The 21,300-nt window shown below is 34.5% G+C and overlaps 2 protein-coding genes across 3 annotated transcripts; one reads left to right on the top strand and one right to left on the bottom strand.

The window, feature by feature from the left end:
• Nucleotides 1-2,967: 2,967 nt before the first annotated feature.
• LOC105178178 (protein FREE1-like) lies at nucleotides 2,968-11,228 on the top strand. Its single transcript, XM_011101580.3, has 10 exons — nucleotides 2,968-3,829; nucleotides 4,149-4,235; nucleotides 4,323-4,454; nucleotides 5,756-5,887; nucleotides 6,010-6,075; nucleotides 6,712-6,822; nucleotides 8,939-9,028; nucleotides 10,519-10,546; nucleotides 10,632-10,702; nucleotides 10,836-11,228. Exons 1-10 carry the CDS (start codon nucleotides 3,095-3,097, stop codon nucleotides 10,911-10,913), a joined length of 1,530 nt encoding a protein of 509 aa, XP_011099882.1. The 5' UTR covers nucleotides 2,968-3,094; the 3' UTR covers nucleotides 10,914-11,228.
• A 4,983-nt stretch (nucleotides 11,229-16,211) lies between these two features.
• On the bottom strand, nucleotides 16,212-18,881 carry FBS4 (F-box family protein). 2 transcript variants are annotated; one of them, XM_020698975.2, is made up of 5 exons: nucleotides 18,678-18,881; nucleotides 17,810-18,354; nucleotides 17,004-17,078; nucleotides 16,807-16,916; nucleotides 16,212-16,731 (listed from the first exon to the last, which is right to left on the bottom strand). In XM_020698975.2, the coding sequence occupies exons 2-5, from the start codon at nucleotides 18,200-18,202 to the stop codon at nucleotides 16,470-16,472; spliced, it is 840 nt and encodes a 279-aa protein (XP_020554634.1). In that variant the 5' UTR covers nucleotides 18,203-18,354; nucleotides 18,678-18,881; the 3' UTR covers nucleotides 16,212-16,469. The 2 variants fall into 2 exon arrangements, with proteins under 2 accessions (XP_020554634.1, XP_011099883.1); XM_011101581.3 differs by having other exon boundaries at nucleotides 17,810-18,291.
• Nucleotides 18,882-21,300: the final 2,419 nt, after the last annotated feature.

Genomic DNA, 21,300 nt, shown 5'->3' with positions numbered 1-21,300 from the left:
AAGGTATTTACAAATGAAGAATTAGGGACAGAGAGGATATTTCAAGTCCCTGCTCAATGGCTACTATATCGTGATAATTCAACCCACCAAGGATGGTGGGATGAGTTATAAAACTTCTACAGTGAATAATATCGGGTTCCAATCTCACAAAGGAAACAACAGACCATCCTATACTATCTGACTTATACAGACTTTGATAAGAAATTAAGAAAAACTTTTAACCTGGGAGAGGGAGTTAAGTGTATTTATCTGTGCCACGTGAGATTGAATTGTATTTAACCTCAACGATATAAGATGTAGGAGTTATTATGCATAAGTTAAGCTAAAGCCACTTATTAATAATAAGGGCAACACTCATCACTCTAAGTTTTGATATACATTATGATTCCACTCTTTTAATGCATCAAGTGCTAATTTGCCAATGCATCAAAAAAAGAAAAAAAAAAAGTGCTAATTTGACAAGTTATAATGTTATTTAGGTGGTTTTAGATTTTGATTTATCAAATTAAAACCTTTCACATGCCTGCATTAGCATGATTTAATAATTTCATCTGTCAAAATTGTCAACTTTACAATCAACATGTAAAGATAATGCTAAATGTGTTAATGAATAAAAATATTTGGGTAAAATACATAAAATCTCCCTATATTTCTTTAAGATAGGTAAGGAAAAAAGACTATCTTATCTCTTACCTACCCCTATTACATGGCTAGGATTAATTGATCAAGGATATTTCAATAATTCGCCACATCCTCGTTGATTTGGTAAGTCAATCTTTCCTTTTTTTCTTTAGTTTTTTTCCTTGTTCGATACATTTCTTTCTTGAAATATTAACATTTCGCTTTTTTATTGAATTTTTTTCCTTCTTCAGCACTTTCCTATCTTGGAATGTCAACCTTTCATTTTTTATTGATGTCTTTCATTCTTCAGCACCTTCATATCCTGAAATAACGACCTTTCCACTTCTAGTTTCATTTTTCCTGCATCAGTAGCCCTCAAATTCTTGAATATCCTTAGCCCCATGTTGTAACTAGATCGATCCACAATAGTAAAAACATATTGCTTCTTTAGAAACTAGTTTATTAATTTAATTTTAACGAGAACATAAATTGCAAGGCTGAGACTCACATATTGAGGTGCAAGATAATGTCGATGGTAATTTTAGTTATACGAGTGACTAGAAATTTTATCGCTTCTTAAACCTTATTTTGAGAATTCATGGAAAGTTTATTCCGTTCTTTTTGTTTTCTCGCCGCATGCATTTTTTTATTATAAGAAATTTTAGGATTTTTCACATGCACTTCTTGATTTGGAGTGTTTTGATATGTGCCTCAAACAAATTTAATTGTTTATTGGCTTAGGTCATTCTATTATGTGTTTCAAGGACACTTGTTTGTCATTGGCTTCGGGGCGTTCTTATATATGCCTCGAAGAAACCTGACTGTTATTAGTTTCGGAGCATTCTATTATGCATCTCAAAGAAGCTTGTTTGTCCTAGACTTTGGGCGATTTATTATGCACCTTAAAGAAGCTTTTATGATTTTTTGTATAAGTTGATTTTATGAACTTTTGGAGCTAAGTTGTCACTATGATTATTTGATGCTATATGTTTACTATCTCTTGAATTAATTATTTGTACACAAACAAAGGCATATTAGCTCAGTCGTGCTAATAATGCTATGTGTTGCGATTCATCTTTTTTGAAAAATTAATTGTGGAAATGCAAAACAAGAGCAAAGTCAGAGCGTGAGACAGGTCACCACACACAAGGAGAAGAGTTGAGTCAATACATAATCTATTTCAATTGTAATTACCAAAGCAAATAATAAGTACAAATAATGCCTCCATCATTCTTTGGTTTGCCTCTAACGCTTTCATATTGGCTGTTAATTCATGGTAAATGGACAATACGTCTTTAAAATTATCTTCAATTGTTCCACTTCCAGAATTAACTTCTTCTTCAACTATTGGATGTCTTAGTGTAACTTCACTGTGAAACTTTTCCAAAAATACTAATTGGGTCCGATCAACAAAAAGAATTACATTTATTTGTCTTACAATTACAGAATAACTTTCCCTCACTTTCTTTGGCTGAACCAACAATTTTAATTGCGGTATACTTTTTACAATAACATCTTGAATTTTTATATCTCAAATCAATTTTTTCTTCTTTGGACGAAGATCTTCTAGAAGCATAAGACATTCTACAAAATTTTTAAAAAAAATATTACTAACAAAGTGTTTCAGTTTTCATAAAAATAAATTACAAAATAATAATAAATAGAACAAATAAAATTTTAGTTACCTGTAATTTTATCAAACAAACAAGTGCTGCAAAAATGAGGTAGAATGTATGTTATGTTGGTATTGATTTACAAGGGTGAAAAAAGGTGCATTTATGTCAATTCAAATAGAAGAAAGACTAAAAAACCTTCAGCCTTTCGCACTTCCAGAGCCTGTAGGCAACCTTCCGTCGGTTTGTCACGGATGGGTTTTTTTTTGTTAAGTCAATCTTTCCCCTGTTGATTTGGTAAGTCAACGTTTCCCCTTTTTCTTTAGTTTCTTTCCTTTTTTATAATCTTCATTTCTTGGAAAGTTAACATTTTGCTTTTTCATTGATTTTTTATTTCTTCAACACCTCCCTATCCTAATATATCAACCCTTTCTTTCTTATTGATTTATTTCTTTCTTCAACACTTTCCTATCTGAAAAATGACGATCTTTTCACTTCTAGTTTCATTTTTCCTCCGTAACTCTCGTTTTTTTCTTTTTAATGGGGATTGATTGAAAACAAACAACGGTGTAAACTTTCTTAACCGTTTGGGAAATTTGTGAAGTGTAGATGAAGTTCGGTATCTGCTTATAATTATAAAAAGTATATGGGTCAACTAATAATTATAGGAAACCTGAGGGGTGGTGAATGTAATTTACGATTTTGTAGTCGCGAATAAAACTCGAGAACCTGCGCGGAGTTCCCTTTTGCGCTCAGTTGTTGAACAAACAAAACTTGCTCCAACACGTTTGGCACAGAAACAATCCAAAATTTTGTAGGTTGCAAGCGATCAGATCTCATCAAAACTCAGAAGGAAGACGATGCAGCAGCAAACTGACACCACGCCGTCATCCTATTACCACCAATATTATCAGAACGCCACGGCCGCCGATCCTCCGCCGTTCAATGCCGTTTCGGCGGCCCCTTACGCCTCCGCCCCTCCGGTGACGGTTTCACCCTCCGATTACTCCAATTTCCCGTCCACTTACCCCTCCTTTCCCCCGAACCCCGATCATGTCCCTAACCCTCCTCAATATTCTTTCCCTCACCTGCACGACGTTTCTCAACATCATAATTTGTACCATCAAAATCAAGCCCCTGTAAAATACGATCATGTGATCCCTACAAACCCTAGCCCTAACCCAGAACCCAAGTATGATCCCTCATACTCCTTGAATTATTCATATGGCTCTTCAGCTGTGCCGTATCATGGGAATATGTTTGAAAGCAATGTGGACTATGCAGGAGATCAAGGATTATATGATGGCGGCGTTTACAAATATAATGGTGGTCAAATTGAGTCTTCTTATGGGGGGAAAGGAAGCCGATCGTTTGACTCTGCAAGCGACGGTGGTGTGATGTTTGATGATTATGGTAGGCCAATTAATGTTGCTGCAGGAAAAGAGCCGAGTGGACACGGGAATTCTTTTCCTAAGATTGTCAAGGCGGTTCCAAAGGTAGAGGATTCTGAGGATGTTAAAAGTGGTATCCAAAAGTTCCGTGTCAAGCTGTTGTCTGAAGGGTTTGGTCAGACTGATATGGACGTTCTTTGTCAGGTTTGTTAGATTTGTTGGTTGGGTCTTTCGTTTTGCTTTATTGAATTGTCCTTCCTTGTCAATCATTTGGATGTTAAATTGTTGCTTGGTTTTATACTTTGCCAATCCTGGATAAAAATATTGCTTGTACACAATGCCAAGTTTACTGATTGCCAATATGAGTAGACAGTGGGGACAGTGCTTAATTGTTTCTCATACAGTTAAGCATCTTATGGCGGTAATCTGAATACAACATGGTGTTGTGTCTAAAGCTGCCTTTCTGAAGTGAGTGTTTTGGTAATTCCATCTTTTTATGTTAATATTTTTAAATTGATTTTAGATTGGTCTGGATGGAATTCGGTTTTTGGATCCAGCAACTAGTCGGACATTAAAAATATATCCACTTGAGACAGTGACTAGATGGGAGGTAAGTTTGTGCACAATGCATATTAGTTGATGCATTTTCAATTTTTCGATGAGAGATTATTTTGGGGCTTATCCTATTTCTATGCAGGTGTTAGATTCATATATCTTTGCATTTTGGGCCAAAACCAGTGTTGATCCAGAACCAAGGCGGATTAGGCTGAAATCAAATAGTTATACCACAAACAATATTCTGGACACTGTGACAGCAGCCAGCATACAGGTTGGGAGATTTCGCGAATCTTATTGCTTATCTTATTACAACTCTTGCTGCAAATCTTCAATGTCTTGTTTATTGATTAGTGGCCCATGCATGTCTCAGTCGTTTAATCTGTTCATTTGTGATTGACTGAGAATCTAACACTAAACCTTATCTTTGTTTCACATGTCTTCTAGTAGAGTAGAATGATTTGTAATAGCTGGAAGGATTTTATGTCGTCGCACAAGTACTAGGTTCTGGAGTAGAACAATTGGATTTTGCTCTCTATGTTAGATGCTAGCCTTTTAGTACTCCTCCATTGCTCTATGATTTGTGCTTTTATTTATTAGCAGGGTTGGATGTTCTTCATCAAACTCGGATCTTGAAAATCCATAATATGCAATATTACATAAGAACAAACCCTTCCTCAGCTCCTCCTCTTATACTAATATTGTATTAGTGCAAATAAGTAAATGTGATTAAACATTTTTCACATTCTGATGGACCTAGTGAGAGTCTTGCTCTCGCGTTTGAATTCCAATGAGTCTAGAAGTGTGAACAGCTGGTGGATATGCTGAAGCATCTAAATGATCATGAAATGAATTTACTTGTGAATATTAGTCCCTTTCCAGCTACTCATAATGTGTGTTAGTCAATAAAGACTTGTGCTGCAAAGGAGATAATTTTGGTCTTCCTCTCCTTGGCTAGTGAATTGGTGTCAGGACCTGCAAACTAAGACTATGTTGATAGATTTGATGCCAGCCCCTTTTAGTTCTGGTTTGACAATTCACATGAATCAGGGTTGAAGTAAGCACAATAAAATACAAATGGTTTAGAAGCCTCGGAATTATGCTTCTTACCTGAGGCTGTATGATGACAATTATATTTTTATAGGTTATGAAACTTTAACCTACTTCTGTAATTGGAATTCACAAAGTAAAATTTATCCATATTCAGCAACAAGAAAAAGTTTATTGCACTGTGAAAATAGTAACTTAAAAGAACAAAGAGGAAGAGAAGCAATTCTGTTGTCGACTTGTTTTAATATCCATATAGTAGCTTCGGTAATTTTGGTCCATAATGAGGATATAGCATAATTTCCAGATCGAGTTCTCTTATATATATTTATGACATTGAACATAGAGAACCAACATTCGGCACTGCTCTCTGCTGAACTTACTATGGCGTACTGCATGAGGCACATTTTTATGATGTAACGATATTGCAATGATGCATTACCTGTATTAGTTACTAATTTCAACATAAAATTGTTTTACTTAATCTGACGCTGTAATTGCATCTGCATCTTTGTCTTTTATGAGCAGTCCAAGGAGATAGGGTCAAGCATTAACCCCTCAGATCTAGTGAAGGGAGCTGAGCCATCAGTTGAGAAGAAGAAGGGCTTCATCGACTGGAAGAACTTGATAAAGCCAGTCAATGAGGAGAAAGATCACTGGGTTAGATTAATATTTGTATTGATTTAGTGGTCATTAGATTGTTTTTGTGATTGCATTATTATGAAACACAAGATATTCTATTTCATATTTGTTACCAACTGTTTTTTACATCTTACTTTTAGGTCCCAGATGAAGCAGTAACCAAGTGCACAGCTTGCGGGACAGATTTTAGTGCTTTTAATCGGAAGGTAAGCACTCTCATTTAATGGTGGCATGAGTTAGTTGTCAACATCTGTTGGAAGTGCATAGAATTAAGCATTTATGTTTTAGAACTAAAAGAAACTTTTTGAAATGATTGAAAATAGAATTCTTCAATCTTAAGCTACTATCTATGGTGGTGTTTACATCCTTGCACGGGATAATTTAGGATGGGATGGGACAATACTAAATGGTGGATAAAATTTAATCTTGAGTGAATAATCCAACATCCAGTTATGTGACAAATGTGTGGCTGCTGGAATTAGAGTGGGATAACTTATCCCACCAAACCAGTGTTTAAGTCTGGGCCAGCCATTTCTCTAGTAAACAGGGGAATTGGTTGGATTGGGCCATTTATCCAGGCCAATCCAACCATGTAAACTAGCCTTAAAAATTTTAAGAAGAAAAGATTCCTAGTTTCTTGCATCAACCATTTAACGCCTCTTATCCGAAAGCATGTAACATGAGTTTGCAAATTACAAGACTGGTAATTTATGAGAAATAGTTTGTATTCTGCCTGAAAAACATTCCTTTGCATTTATGTCTTTTATGTGTTTGTTTTTCTATATCCATACTTCATACTCTTTTCTCATGGTGGTCTTGTTCGTGTTTGTGCATGTCATCAGCATCACTGCCGAAACTGTGGGGATATTTTCTGTGACAAATGCACACAAGGCAGAATTGCACTTACTGCAGAGGAGCATGCCCAACCAGTTCGAGTTTGCGACAGATGCATGGTACCCAATATTGTATATATAATTTCTTTTGTTGATTTCATAGCCACCAATTTGAAATTGGGTATTCGTGCATCACTAGTATGTAGAGTCTTTCATTTAAGCATTGAAATGCTAGTGCTTCCGGAGCTTCACTGCAGCAATGAGCCACTACATTGTTATAGTGGTATAGTAGAATTCAAATAATTCCTAGTTGGAGAATTCTAGTTAAACTAGAATGCGGTTCAGGAAAACAATCACCCCATATATGGTTCATTGTTGCAATAACTTTATTATGCTTTGACATGTCAGAGTAATGGTTTCAGTAGCCATGTTGGGTACACAGTAGTAGCATTAGCCCCTCACTATAAAGATCTAGAAGTTTATGATTTTCAGCAGCACATTGTTATAGTGGTATAGTAGAATTCAAATAATTCCTAGTTGGAGAATTCTAGTTAAACTAGAATGCGGTTCAGGAAAACAATCACCCCATATATGGTTCATTGTTGCAATAACTTTATTATGCTTTGACATGTCAGAGTAATGGTTTCAGTAGCCATGTTGGGTACACAGTAGTAGCATTAGCCCCTCACTATAGAGATCTAGAAGTTTATGATTTTCAGCAGCACAGAAGAATGAGTTCGTTGGTTGGATTACGATTGGACAATAAATCTTCCTAAACTTGCTTTTCCAGCATATTGCTTCTGCATCACCAATGTTGCTTCATTCTTTTGGCCAGCGTACTTGCTCCACATATCATTTCTCATAAAGTGATCACATTCTTAAGCTCTATCATCTCATTGAGGATGGGAAACCATGCTTCCGGGTTCCCAAATTGAAAGAAAGGACCAAATCTTTTGCCCAAAATTTAATTTAGTTCACCCTGTGAGGGACTAATTCAGACTTCATTTCTTGATGAATGGTGACTCTTGTTATTCTACTGATTTCGGACTTTGTAACATCATCTTTCATACTCCCCAAAGCCTGAAATGTATCTTCTTTTGATTAATTTTGTCGTTTTTATGCGACATTTTGTTATTTATACCAAGTTTTCTGCCCCATCCCAGAGCTGTTGACTTTAGACTAATGGGTTACTGTATTACAAAGTTGATACATTAAGCACCTTCATTCCACAGACTGTACCCTTAATCACTAAAGTATTATAATGTGGCGCACCACCTCAGCCGTATGCCTTCAGTCAGGTGCTGTGGACTAGTAGATGTTTTAACTTCTCTGTGCAGTATCCTTCTATACCTCAGGATGCAAGATGGAAAATATTCTTTCACCTCGAATTTATCTTCTAGTTTGGGAGCTATTTTTAGCATTTTATCTGCATGCAACATTGTCAACATTGGATCCTGCCAATCAACCCTTAATGAGGTGAAGAATGATTAGTAGATGTATCTTTCTCCTACTTCTAAAGTTGACCTAATTATGATTTATGCAGGAAAAATTTCACCCTCAGCTTGGTCTTTTCCCACAAAAACTAGTAAGCCCTATCCACACAAGAACACCATCTCTAATGTTCCACGCCCTTTTCACATGAAAATACAAGCCAAACCAAGCTTAATATGTGTTCCCAGTGGAGAAACGTAAGCCATCACACAGATTTCCTTAAGAAACATAAGGAAATGAAAATGCACTAGCAATGTTTATGGAATAACTCCCAACCTTACAGTCTTATACTTTATTCCTCAGTTTTCAGTACGGTCAAATGGGATCTTTTTGGAAATTTAGCAAAATTCTACGCATTTAAGGATCTCAAATCTTTGCATTAACCTCCCAAGTCTTGGAGACTAGCACCCCTACTCAATTTGGGACTGTGGAATCTTTTAAAAGTTCAGAGTTCCTAGTTAGCAGAAATTTTGTATGTGATATATATTTTAGACTTGATCATGGTTTGCTTAGGAGGAAGATCCAAAATATTATTATAATTAGTTCATTGGGTTTAATTGTTTGCACCATCTGAATGTGTTCCACTGCGTTACTCATTTTTCTCCGCCTATGGTTTCCTTTCCTTCTCTATAGGTGGAGAAAAATGAGTACCACCTATGGAGTTGGGTATCAGTTAATTCTTCTGCTAATATAACTTGATTTCTTATCTTCCTTCTTATTTTATTGTGATTATTGTTCTTTGCAGGCCGAGGTAACTCAAAGGCTGAGCAATAAGGTCGCACCTGGTAGAGTTGCTGGGTTGCAGAGCCATGAGGAACTTGCCAGAAAACTTCAGGTAGTGCAGAATGCAAAAGTTGATTATCCTTCACTTTGTTTCCAATATATATTTTTTATTCCAATTCTTACTGCTTGATGTGTAGTTACATATTCATATAGGCTGTGGGGAGTTTATTTATGATTGTATACAACTTAGTTGAGACAGGATAGAGAGGGAAAGTCTTTAGTCAATTTTCCTTGGCCCAAAAATCTCTAAGCTTTGGTTGGTATTGCATTTGAAACCAAGTGAATGAGGTACTGCATTTTGAATTGAGTCTATTCCTGTCATTTCTGGGTTGAGCATGACGTGATGGCCTAACTTAGAGATCCCAATCTATTTCTGAGTGGCAAGGTTATTAGGAAGCAGTATGGTCCAAACACATATCCATAAAATGACAAGATGTTTTGCCTTTAAACCTTTGTCTTATGAGATAATACTGTTGTACATGTATCTCTTTTTGAGTTGTCTCCCTATACTTCCGTTCAAAAAAATGTTGATCTCTTGTTGGCGTGAGATCATATATTGTCCTATCAAACATTTTCGGAATACGTCGGTTATGCCATGTTAGTTAGCTATTTCCAGAGTTTCTGCCAATTCAAACCATCTGAATGCAAGAACCTATGTCAGCCCTCTACCACCATCCAAGGGCCTGAGTCTGGTGTGAAAATTCGATCTATCTACGAGCACCCGACACAACAGAGACATTTATCTGTTCTTAAAAAGTATGAGATACTGGCAAGCGGACCACTTCAAAGTGATTTCGATGGATAGAACTATGAGAACTATGGATATTGGTTGTGAGAGAGTTGCTAATATTATGGAAATCTCATCCAATTTATGGGAAGACGTTGTAGGCACTTCATATACCCAAAAATCTCTAAAGCGTCATCAATCTCAGATAGAACACTTGTACTGCGTATACTAAAAAAGCAAGAGCTCCAATCCTTAATGGACTAAGTAAACTGATCTCACAGCAAATTAAACAACTTTATTCTAGGGCATTGAGGTATCTAGCAGATCAGAAATTTTCATCAATCCTGGTGGTGCTGCAATTTGGTGGTTCAGGCATGACCAAAAATCCTGCATTTTTTCAGGTCTGTTCCATCGTATAGAGGGTCAGAACCGGAAGAAGCTATTTCAGTGGTTTCATTATTTTTGCTAGTCTGTTACCCTCTATATTGAAATTCAAATTTGTCATTGGACTCTGGGAAATAAAGACTATATAGTGAAGATGGTGATTGGGTGTATGAGATGCTTGTGGGTGCACGCTAAAGGACTTGCAAGATTGGCTGTATTCTTCTGTGTTAACCATGTGATCAATATCTATGTACGTTTTTGTTAGTTTAGTGCTTTCCAGACTTCCAGTCTATTCTGACACAGAGGATCAGTATGAGGTTTAATAATTGGATGACACTTGGCTGTTTCAAATTTTAAGCAGTAGTAGTGTGAATGAATAATCTTAATTACAGATTTCTGATTTATCATGTGGTGGTTGTTTTCTATCGCAGGAGGAGATGGACAAGAAGCGCAAAACAGGTAATTATGCATACTGAGATATTGGTTCCCTTTGCACTGTTCTATGATCTTTGTATTATCAGCTAAAGTAATGTTAAACCTGTAGGTGCAAACCCTGAAGCCTCTGGCACAAGAACGAGAGAAGTTGCCTGTCCGATATGCACAGTCCATTTACAGGTTCTTTTTTTTCTTTTGTGTGTGTGTGTGTGTGAGCTGTGTACGTGTGTGTTCTTCTGTAGAATCTGTTCCTTCAGAAACCTTCAGGGAAATCAATTTATTTATTAAATTTCTTGTCATTTCACTTTGACAGGTTCGGGTTCCTTCATCTGGTTCTGAAACCATAGAATGCAGTGTGTGCCAGCACCCATTCCTTGTCAGTGCTCACTAACATGCGCATAACTCCCCTTTCCTGCACGTATAGATGGTTGATTTGGTTCATATTTGTAGTCAATTTGACAACTGCAATATGCGAGCATATATGCGACTTATTGCTAACTGGTTGGCAATGTGAATGCCAATTATTGTAAATGAAACTCACTTAGATTTCTATCCTGTTTATGATGCTCCACACTTTGTCGAAGGTGAAATCTGTGGCTTTCACATTTTTATTAACTGATACTCCATTGCATATATTTCAACAGCTTGTAATTGAGGATGTTCTTGTGCAATAAGAGGATATTGTCACTATCATGTGTGATCAAAACCTGTGTTGCTTCTAAGTTTTAGTTGAATCCTATTTGCCTATGTCCCCGGTGAGGTAGCTGGGAGGAAGAAGGCCTTTCCAAATCGGAGAACTGGGTTAGAAGTCTAGGTTTTTTCATGGCTATGATTTCACCCTATCCGTGTCTATATTGAATAAATACTTCTAGTAATATTTTTTCTACTTTATTCCATCTTTATGGGGTGCAAATTTATTAGGCGTTGGAGCTTGGGATGCATAGATGCACCCAAAAGAGTGGGTTGTCAAAAGAACCAAAAACTTCTAAACTTGAAACTTACACCTTAATCAGTTATGTGTGTGTGTGTGTGTGAGTTTTTTTTCCCGTGGAATCATAATTGACACCAAACTTTATTAGTTTTACCTCAAACCGACTGAAATTTTTCTGTGTACTTGTTGGGGTTCACGTGCATTTCATGAATTCATAAATAGACTAAGTAATCAAATATTTGATTGCTTAAAAAGGCCGCCCAAAAAAGAAAAATGATGCATTTGAGTTTCATGAAAGTGAGTGTTTATTTACTTTAATAGTAGTTAATTTCTTTTCTTTTTTTTTTTGGTTTGAATGTAGTTGTTGATTTGAATTATTAAGGTATTGAATTCATTTTTTTGTTTGCATTTACCTGAGATATCAAAATAAAAAACTTAAATTTTATATTATAAAATACTCAAAAATTAATATAAAGGTCGATTTATTTTTGAGGTTGCAATATGTTTTGAACTTTACCTTTGATATAATTAATTACTAAATAATAAGTTATCTTATAAATATTTATAAATAAAGTTATTGGCAAATAACAAATAAAAATATAAATATTATTATCAGATATAAAAGTCAAATATAAAACTTAAGAACCAAATGGTTCTAATAAAGAGATAATACATTGATTAAAATTTATACAAAGTTTTCTTTGGTATATTAATTATTTTCATTTAGTATCTAAGAATAAAATAGCATTACATAAATATATATATATATATATATATATATCAATTGGACACTAAAAATAGAGTTATTCATAATTCCTCTCGTACCAAAATGAATTTCATAAAATAAAAAATAGCTATCGAATTGTTTTAGGTTTTTAACTTTTTTCGGTAAATACTTCTTGCATTCTTCCATGTACTCCTTTCATAATTTTGCCCTACATTTGTATAAGTGTTCTTAATTCCTTCTCTTTTTTTTTTTTTCTTCTTTTTGAAGTGTTATAATCCTACAGATAAATAAGAGTAGATATGTTGTGCTTGTTTAAAATTTTTCAAAATTACATTACATATTAAATTCTTTAACGTTCGTTTGAATTATTTTTTGTATCATCTTTATGAGCTTCAGATTGGCCTAATGAATTTACCAATAACAATAGTTTACTCGCTAAATTCGTAATTCTCTACTTAGAGTTCGAATCTTTTAGAGAAAGTAGAAATTCGACGTATTATAAGTTAGTGATGGTCGACTCCCGACATACGGAGAATGTAGAGGCCGTCATTTTGTGTATTACATTTGGCCACCCAAGTTTATAAAGTTTGATTCAGTAAAATAACACTTGATACATGATTCCGCATAATGCTACAGAGACTAAAATGATAATTTTATTGCTTCGAAAGCGATTCAATACATTTCAACAGGATCTTGATACAAGTAGTTTTTGTATTTTTCAAAAGAAGGTAAGGAGTATATATATACTATCATCTATGCGCTACCTAGCACAAGTAATACAAAAATACTACATTAACCTTCATCTGTCCCAAATACAAGGTTATGATTTATTGGACAAGGACAACAAAGTAATTTTCTCCATCAAGTTAAATCATGTGGTTGTCATCTAATCTTCTTGATTTGAAAAGGTCTAAATTATCCCTTTAATTGCTTTCTTCCTCCATCAATACCAAAAGCCTAAATTTCATGGAGATAGAGAATAAGATAAAGAAAGGTTGAAGCCCATAAAAGAGTATTGAGGGCAAAGGCTGTCATTTAGTATATACTTAGTGGTGGTTTGATCCATTAAACATTGACTTTAATACCAAAGGGTTAAATGCATTTTATTCCCTTAATTTAAATTATTTTGCATTTTATTTCTTTAATTTTTTAGGATAATATTTTAGTCTACCATCATTTTAATTTTTACTATTTCAATGCTTTTCCCATTGGAGTTCACCCTTTTCGCAGGTGGAGGTGAACTTTGATGAAAGACAAGGACTGAAATTGCAAAAATTACACAAATGTAGGATCAAAATGCTATTTACAAAGTTAAAGAATAAAAAATACGAGAAAAAATGAGCCAATAGAAATAACAGTCTCAATTTTAAAAGGTCACGTGAGGTGCACATGCATATTTCCAATGAAAAGGGTAGTAAACCCGACGAAAATGAAACGAAAATCACAAAAATTAAAAAAATTCAGTTGCAAAATGCTACTCTTAAAAGTTAAAGAATGAAAACACTAAATAGCCTGAATTATGCGACAAAAATGCATTTAAGCCAAAAACCAAAAGCCTAAAGTTCATGGAAATAGTGAATGAAACATGCAAGCTCCGATCTAGATTTTATGGTGTTTGGCCAAACTTATTAAAAAGATCTTACAAAATCATACAGCTTGTAAGATTTTTTTTAAAGCTTATAAAATCTTAACTCTTATTTTATAAATACGTTCATAAAGTATTTGAATAAAATAAGATTATGAAAATTATATAATGTTACTAATGACAAATTTGTGATTAATTTGAAGAAATTTGTTAAGATCTTAAAAATAAGTTAGACAACTTATAAGCTCCCAACATCTTATTTTTAGACCTTATACGCTTTTTTTTCTAAAAAAAATTACCACACACTTTATAACATTTTATAAAATATTTTAAACGGCTTATAAATTCACCCGAATACCTTTACATATCCGTTTGTTTTATGTTTGGAGAGACCATCTAATCTTATTATTAAAAAGGTTCTAGAAAAAAGGTGCTGTTATGTCTCATCTTTTTCTGGTAGATGATGTTGTGTTATTTTCAAGAGCAGATGATCAACAATCTTGTGAAAATATTAAAGAGACACTTATGAAATTCGTGATGTGTCTGGACAGGTTATTAACTACCTGAAATCCAAAATGCACAATTACTCAAAATTTAGGTAAATATTTAGGGTTTCCTGTATATTATAAAGTAGTCTTCAGACAACAATTTGCTTACATTGTTGAGAAACTAGGACAAAAATGGTCTAAACTTTCAACTTTGGCTGGTAAGACTACTTCACTGTGTTTGGTTTTATGTTTTTGCTTTTCTCAACATAAAATAAAACACACTCAATGTTTGTTTTTGTGTTTTTATACTTTATCTGTGTGTTTTTTTGTTTTTCAACTTTCTATATAATATATATATATACACTTATATATATAATATAAAAGAGACATGATTTGACAATAAACAGTTATTTTTGTCTCAAAAAAACATAACATTAAACATACAATATTTATATATATACATATTTATATATAAAAAGATATAATTTGACAATGAACAGTGATTTTTGTCTCTCAAATCCCAATATCAAACCTACACCACTTATTTTAAAATATTTTAAATTACTTCAAAACACAAATCCAAACATGTCATCTATTTTTAACACACACTTATTTATCTCTATTTTTCTTTCTCTATTTCCAAAACACAAAACAAAACACTCAAACCACAAATTCAAACACTAGCTTCTGTTTTAAATGTATTTATGGCATGTTCAAGTCTTCAAGAATGCCATATATATATACCCAAATCTATTTGTGATTGAATTGAAAAAATCTGTTCTAGTTTTATTGGGTTAGATGTAATCTACCTCTTTTCATAAGGGAAATGAGCAAAAGACTTCTTGTAGGAGGAAAAAAATAATAATAAATTATTGTGTGTTTGGTAAATGACACGTGCGGTTCTTTTATTTTTTTTAATTTAAAGTTTAAAATAGTATTTATTTTTTTATTAAAACTCATTGAATCTTAATTTTAATCAAAAGTTCAAATTTAACTAATAGATCAACGATGTAGATTTTATCTAGTTCGGATCAACGAAAAATTAATAAAAGATATTTATCGAATTTGCTAATATTAATAAAAAAAATACAAAAAAAAATCTATATCTACATTCAGTTGACTTATTACTGACTCATTATAGGACAGATAGATCTTTTTATAACCAAATTATCCTCATACTTTTTCACACATTAATGCACGTGAGGAGGTATATCTTTACCTTTATAAGGAGAGTTTTATCCAAAAAAAAATTATTTGACCTGCAGTAAGTTAGTAATAAGTCAATCGATAAGTAAATATCAATTTTCATTCAATTGTTTTTGTTAATATCAGCAAATTCACTGAATTCTAATTAACGCAATGACTTATCTGTTAGACGGAAGCAAACCTCATGCTTGTTAGATGTAAATTTTCAAATTTCAAGAGGAGGGAAATGTAATTATCCCTAATATTTTTATAAATAATATACTTATATATATTAATATATTTAACATATAACATTACATATATATAAATAATATTTTATTTGTTAAAAAATCATTCCCAGATGAGAGAGGGCGTGAGTAGTGCACCATTGACCATAGAGGGATATTCTGCTCATTTTTTTTCCCGCAAGAAGGTTTTTGCACATTTCTTTGAAGGTAAATTACAATTTTTCGTAATTTTATTTGGGGAGAGAGAATTAAGGTACTAGGAAAGTCCGTCTAGTTAACTAGGAAATAGAGGGTGTAAGCAAGTATTAGGTCGACTGTGCATTCGGGGAAGTTGGGATAATAATAGCCCTATCCGGCTGAAAGTTGTCATTTAAACTTACTGATAATTAATTCTGTGTGAATAGAAATAAATAATACATGGTTAAAGAAATATGACTAGAATTGAAGTTGCCGATTCCTCTTTGTTGGGAGCACACGAGCAATGGTAAGTTTATACGCTAAATATGCATACTGGGAAGTCTCTCAGGACACGAAAAGACAAGTTCATCACTGAAAAAGCGACATGTTTTGGAACCAGACTGTACAAATGACGAGTATAATACATTATTCGCTTATAAACCGTCCATATCCTTCTAATTCCTATTACTTGATACCCAGAATCCACTAGTGCACTGACATAACTACAAAAATAAACCCTGTTCCCATACTAGTATCGGAAAGGAAATAGGATATGCTGCTTGCTATACACATATGGAACAAATTATCAGAAAGGTTGCAGGAAATTCAACGAAGTTTGTTTTGAGCTACAGCCTGGCACAGTTCATCCTCATAGAACAGGACTCTATTGGAAGCCAATGATTTGCAGATAGGTTTCTGTAGAACTGATGGCACCAAACACTTTGAAGAAAATGAAGACTCCTGAAAGAGAACAGCTGCAATTTGCCTCATCTCAGTGAACTTTAAGCGAGAGGGGGGACGAGGTCCATGCTTAGGTGCCTTTGGTGCATGTGGGCTTGTAATCCACATCCCTTTCCCACCTCCCTTGCTGCAAATGGTTTTTGTTATATTAAGGAACAGTCGATATATGTCAAAGACTTCATATCAGACTCAAGATGCTTACCTCACAAAAGGCCAGTGATCTGTCGGGAGTGGAGTCATTGTATTCAGCATCTCTTGCCTTGTTCTATCTGGAGTTGTGTAATTAAAGTGGAATTGTCTTGCTATAATAACCTTTTCCAATCATAGAGGAAGTCATATTATTTTTTTTATCATTATCACAGGGCAGAGTAAGACGGAAGTATTGGGTATGAAACTTACTGCCTTCCTGATTTTCTGAGAGACATGAAAAACTGCTCTAAGTTGATCATGGTGCAGGTGGCAAAGTATTTTGACCTTAATGATACAATATAAACCAATCAGATAGAAATCTCAACAATCAGGCAAAGGGAGCCAGAAATGACAAATGATAAATCAGCAAAGTAATGCCAAGTGACAAAGATCACTCAGTACAGTATAACCCAAACAAACATCCACAAATTCTACCCAAGAGAGATAGAGAGTCTTCTTTTCCTCTATCTAATTTCTGAATTCTCAAAGTCAAATAGTTAAAGACCACTAGAAAAGTGAAACTAAGAAAACCTAAGGAGCAGAGAAAGATTTCCAATATATGAAACCTCACTAAAGGAACATCTCAGCAATCCAAAAGAAAAAAGAGGAAAGTGATAAGAGATATGTCAGGATTACAGAACAGCAGTTATCTTCTACTATGATTTTCAAACATGAAAGTTTGGAACATGCTCTTACAAAGATCATAACCAATGATAAGTGGCCATTGAAAAGTGTTCGCAAGATCCATTTATAAACACTATCATGCAAATTTATAATTATTGCACACAATGAATTTAAACAGATGGAGTGTCAGTCAGGAGTTGATTAATAACAAATATATCCTAGAAATCTCCATATAAACCAAAACGAACTGGCAATATTATCCACATCTAAAGATAAAAAGGAGGACAGGTCCAGATATCAAGAATTGTAAACTACTATATAAAACATCTAACATGTTACAAAGAATACAAATTTCAATATCATAGTGAAGCTCAGGGTGAAATGTTAAATACCAGTAAATCAATGGGGAGCGATTCTAGCCTGGACTCTGACTCACATTCTTCAGCACGAGGGGTCTTTGGGGTGCTCTGTAAATTATTCTGACTGAATACATCAGGGGATCCAATTACTGGAGCAAACTGGAACCTTACAGGCGATAAAAGTGTGGGACTTTTATCAGTGTTTTGGTTTAGATGAATCTCGGGATTGTCACCCCCAGACTGCTTAGCGTTCAAAACAGCAACTCTTTTCTTCCCAAGATCTGTACACGGTTTAGAAGCCGATGCCTTGCTATTCCGTAGCTGAGCAAGAGCACCAGGCTTCAAATACTTATTTTTCGCATTTCTTGACTGCTTTTTCTGTCTCCCAGTTTTCGGTTGCCTGCCATTTGGAGACACCTTCCCCATGCTATAGGCTTCTTCCTTTCAAATGAACTTTTATCTACTCCGGAAATCTCCTTATAGTAAAGCCGCAGCTTTTATTTTTTTACCTTTATCTGTTTGCGTGTTGGAGAAAAATACACAAAATGAGTCAATTCAACAAAACCAGAGTAGGGTTTCTGCATAACCAACAAGAGCAGAATATCAAAGACTCCATATACAAATATCCATCATCAAACAACACAATAACCGAATCTTAATCAATTTTCACAAATAAAAAACGAAAAAGACATTAAGAACGAGAGAAACCCTAGCCTGCCGTCAAGACATGGAACCAACGACGGAACTTGATAGTAGACAGTGGAAAAACTAGCCACACAAACTAAAGTCCTAGAAATGAAAAATCACAGCTAAAAATCCACAAAGGAAAAAAAAAAAATCCAACAACATTACCAGAACACTGAGATGATAATAAAACCGCACAATTAAAAACATTACTCACCTTAGAAATCACGGTATAATCAGCCAGAACAGAGTAAAAATCGGAGAAGCTAAAAAAAAAAAAAAAGAAAATTGACAAAAAAATGAAAAATACGGCGAGGAGAGAGGGGGTTGGGGGAAGAGGAGGGAAATGAAAGAAAGGGAAAGGCAGGCTAGGGTTTTTGGTTTTGGGAACAAATTTTGAATGATGTTTGGATAGTGAATTTGCCCGCCAATTTTTGGAGCAACAGTTACCAAATTCAATACAATAACCGCAGGCAGTGGCCATGTGGCACCCACTCGCCTTTTGATTGGCAGAAGCGTTACGTGGGCCTCCTGCAGAGAATCCTATGCTACTCTGTCCCTGCCATAGATTCCGGGGGATAGATTTACTTGGGGTCCACTTAATTAGCTGCTGCTGCTTGTTATTGTCATAATATTACATTTAATATTTTTAATGAATTTACTAAAATACTTGTCAAACTTGAACATACCTCAACTTTTGCATATTTTACGTTTTGAAGTCAGTATCTAATGATTTATAACTAATCCATCAATAAAAATATTAATTATTTGTAATTTTTAAATATTTTTACACATACATTGAGTGTGTCATGCAATATTTTGAAACTCGAACCGTTCATCAAATCGAAAAATTAAGTGGGTTACGGGTTATTGGTTCAACCTGTTGGGTAACAGCCCATGGTCATTAAGACCGGCAGTCAAACTCACAATTGTTCAAAATCCAATCGTAAAACCGGCCACACAGACCCTTTTTGTAAAACTATAAAGGTTTCCTCACAAATTTAGGGTTCACATAGAACTTTTAATCAGAGCAAAAGAAGGAGAAAGGAAGAGATGGCAGTTGTTCGTCTACTCAACAACTAGAAAACACACAGGAGTTTATAGTGATTCTGCATTCAAGAGAAGGGAGGAAAGAGAAGATGGAAGATAGTTTCCAAGGACACAAAGACAAAAATAAAGGAGGAGAGAAAAACCAAAGAGAAAGAAAAGTGGAAGAAAAACAAGGAGACAGAAATAACAATAGGGATAGGCTTTTAGTGATAAGTACATTTTCAACTGGGTCAAAATAGGTCGGGCAATGGGTTGGTAAGAGTGGCTGAGCTAGCAAAAGTAGGCCGAAGTCAAAGAGTGGGCCTGAGCCGTCTAGGTGAGAATGAGAGTAGGAACTAATGGGCTTGGGCCTACCATGGATCATGGTCCAAAATTCAACATTCTCCACCTTGGACCAAGACCCGTAAGAGGGAGCCATGCATTCATCATTGCCCAGATGCCCTAACAGAACCTGCAAAACAAGGAGAGCACTTGCATGTATATATAAGTTAGTGAAACTATGGAGATCACCCGAAGTTCAAGATTTTTAGACAAGTGTTGAACCTTCATAGAGTCAAGCATTTTCAGATTTTATCTTTTCTAGGTTAATGATTTCTTTTCATACGATATCTCTAATAAAATGATATCTATACATGTGAGGTTCTATAATGAAAAATTGAATTTTTACATAGTTAGATGCTTGATTGACTATTAGATAAGACAATAAAGGCGTTCGTAACATCCGACGCATGAGATAATATTGATGGCGCTTTGTTGTTATTTGGTAGTATATATATTTAGATTTATTTTTATTTGAATAATTACTTACAAGAATGATGGTCAATGAAAATGACGAAATGATGAAACTTGAAAATAAGTATGGTGTGGATACTCGTTTGGTTGGTCTAATAGATAAGTGGCTTTTAATTGGTACCAGTAATTTGTGGCACACTTTATGTGTGTGCAATTTTTATAATTATATTTAAAATAAAATATGTATAAAATTTTATTATTTAATAAAATAATAAGTTAATATTAAATTTATAAATAAATAGTGATAAAAAAATTGATTGAAAATTTTTTAAAAAAAAATAACTATTGAAAGATAATGAAAAAGTGAAAAGTTAATAATAAATTAAATTTTAAATATTAAAATTGACATACCAAAATAATTGAGACACCAATTCACCCCTCTTCAATTTTATATAGTATAGATAAGAGGCTCCATGTGTTATAAATGATGTTGATAGATCTGCATGAATTGTCATAGCCTAAGAGGCTCTATGTGGTTGATAACTAGCTTAAGCACTTTTGTGTGGACCCTTCCTCCTGCCAATGTGCTTGTGGCCATAGAGGTGGGTGTGTTAGGGGAGGCGCGCCTGGAGCCAATCCAAAGAGCCAACAGCTAAGGAAGCCACCCCCCTTCAAAGCAAGAACCCTCCATGAGTGAAGAGAAGACCTCGTCTGTGAGGCAAGAAAAATTATGTATCCCCCTCTTCCTTCTATATTTTAAAGATAATTTTTTGTTTTCTCTATTTCAGAATGGGGATGAGATAATTTTACTTTACCTATTTTCAACATACTTCTCTTCCTCCTCCTGCCGATTTGGCTGGGGGACTTTTATGCATTCTGACTTTGCTTTCGTATATTTGATCTGAAGGCTTGCCGCCCGCTTAGTTTGTTAGGTCATTCATGAATGGGGCTTGCTGCTCCTGCCTTACTATGCTGTGATGTTTTTTTTTTTTTTTTGCTCCTTGCGTATTTTGGCCTATCCTATTGAGATGGAAAACTTTCATATGAAGTATCGCTCC

Source organism: Sesamum indicum, linkage group LG9, assembly GCF_026168435.1.
Source record: "Sesamum indicum cultivar Baizhima isolate 11 linkage group LG9, ASM2616843v1, whole genome shotgun sequence".
Taxonomy (NCBI): Eukaryota; Viridiplantae; Streptophyta; class Magnoliopsida; order Lamiales; family Pedaliaceae; genus Sesamum; species Sesamum indicum.
The sequence above is the reverse complement of the archived record's forward strand: the minus strand, read 5'-3'. Positions and strand labels throughout refer to the sequence as shown.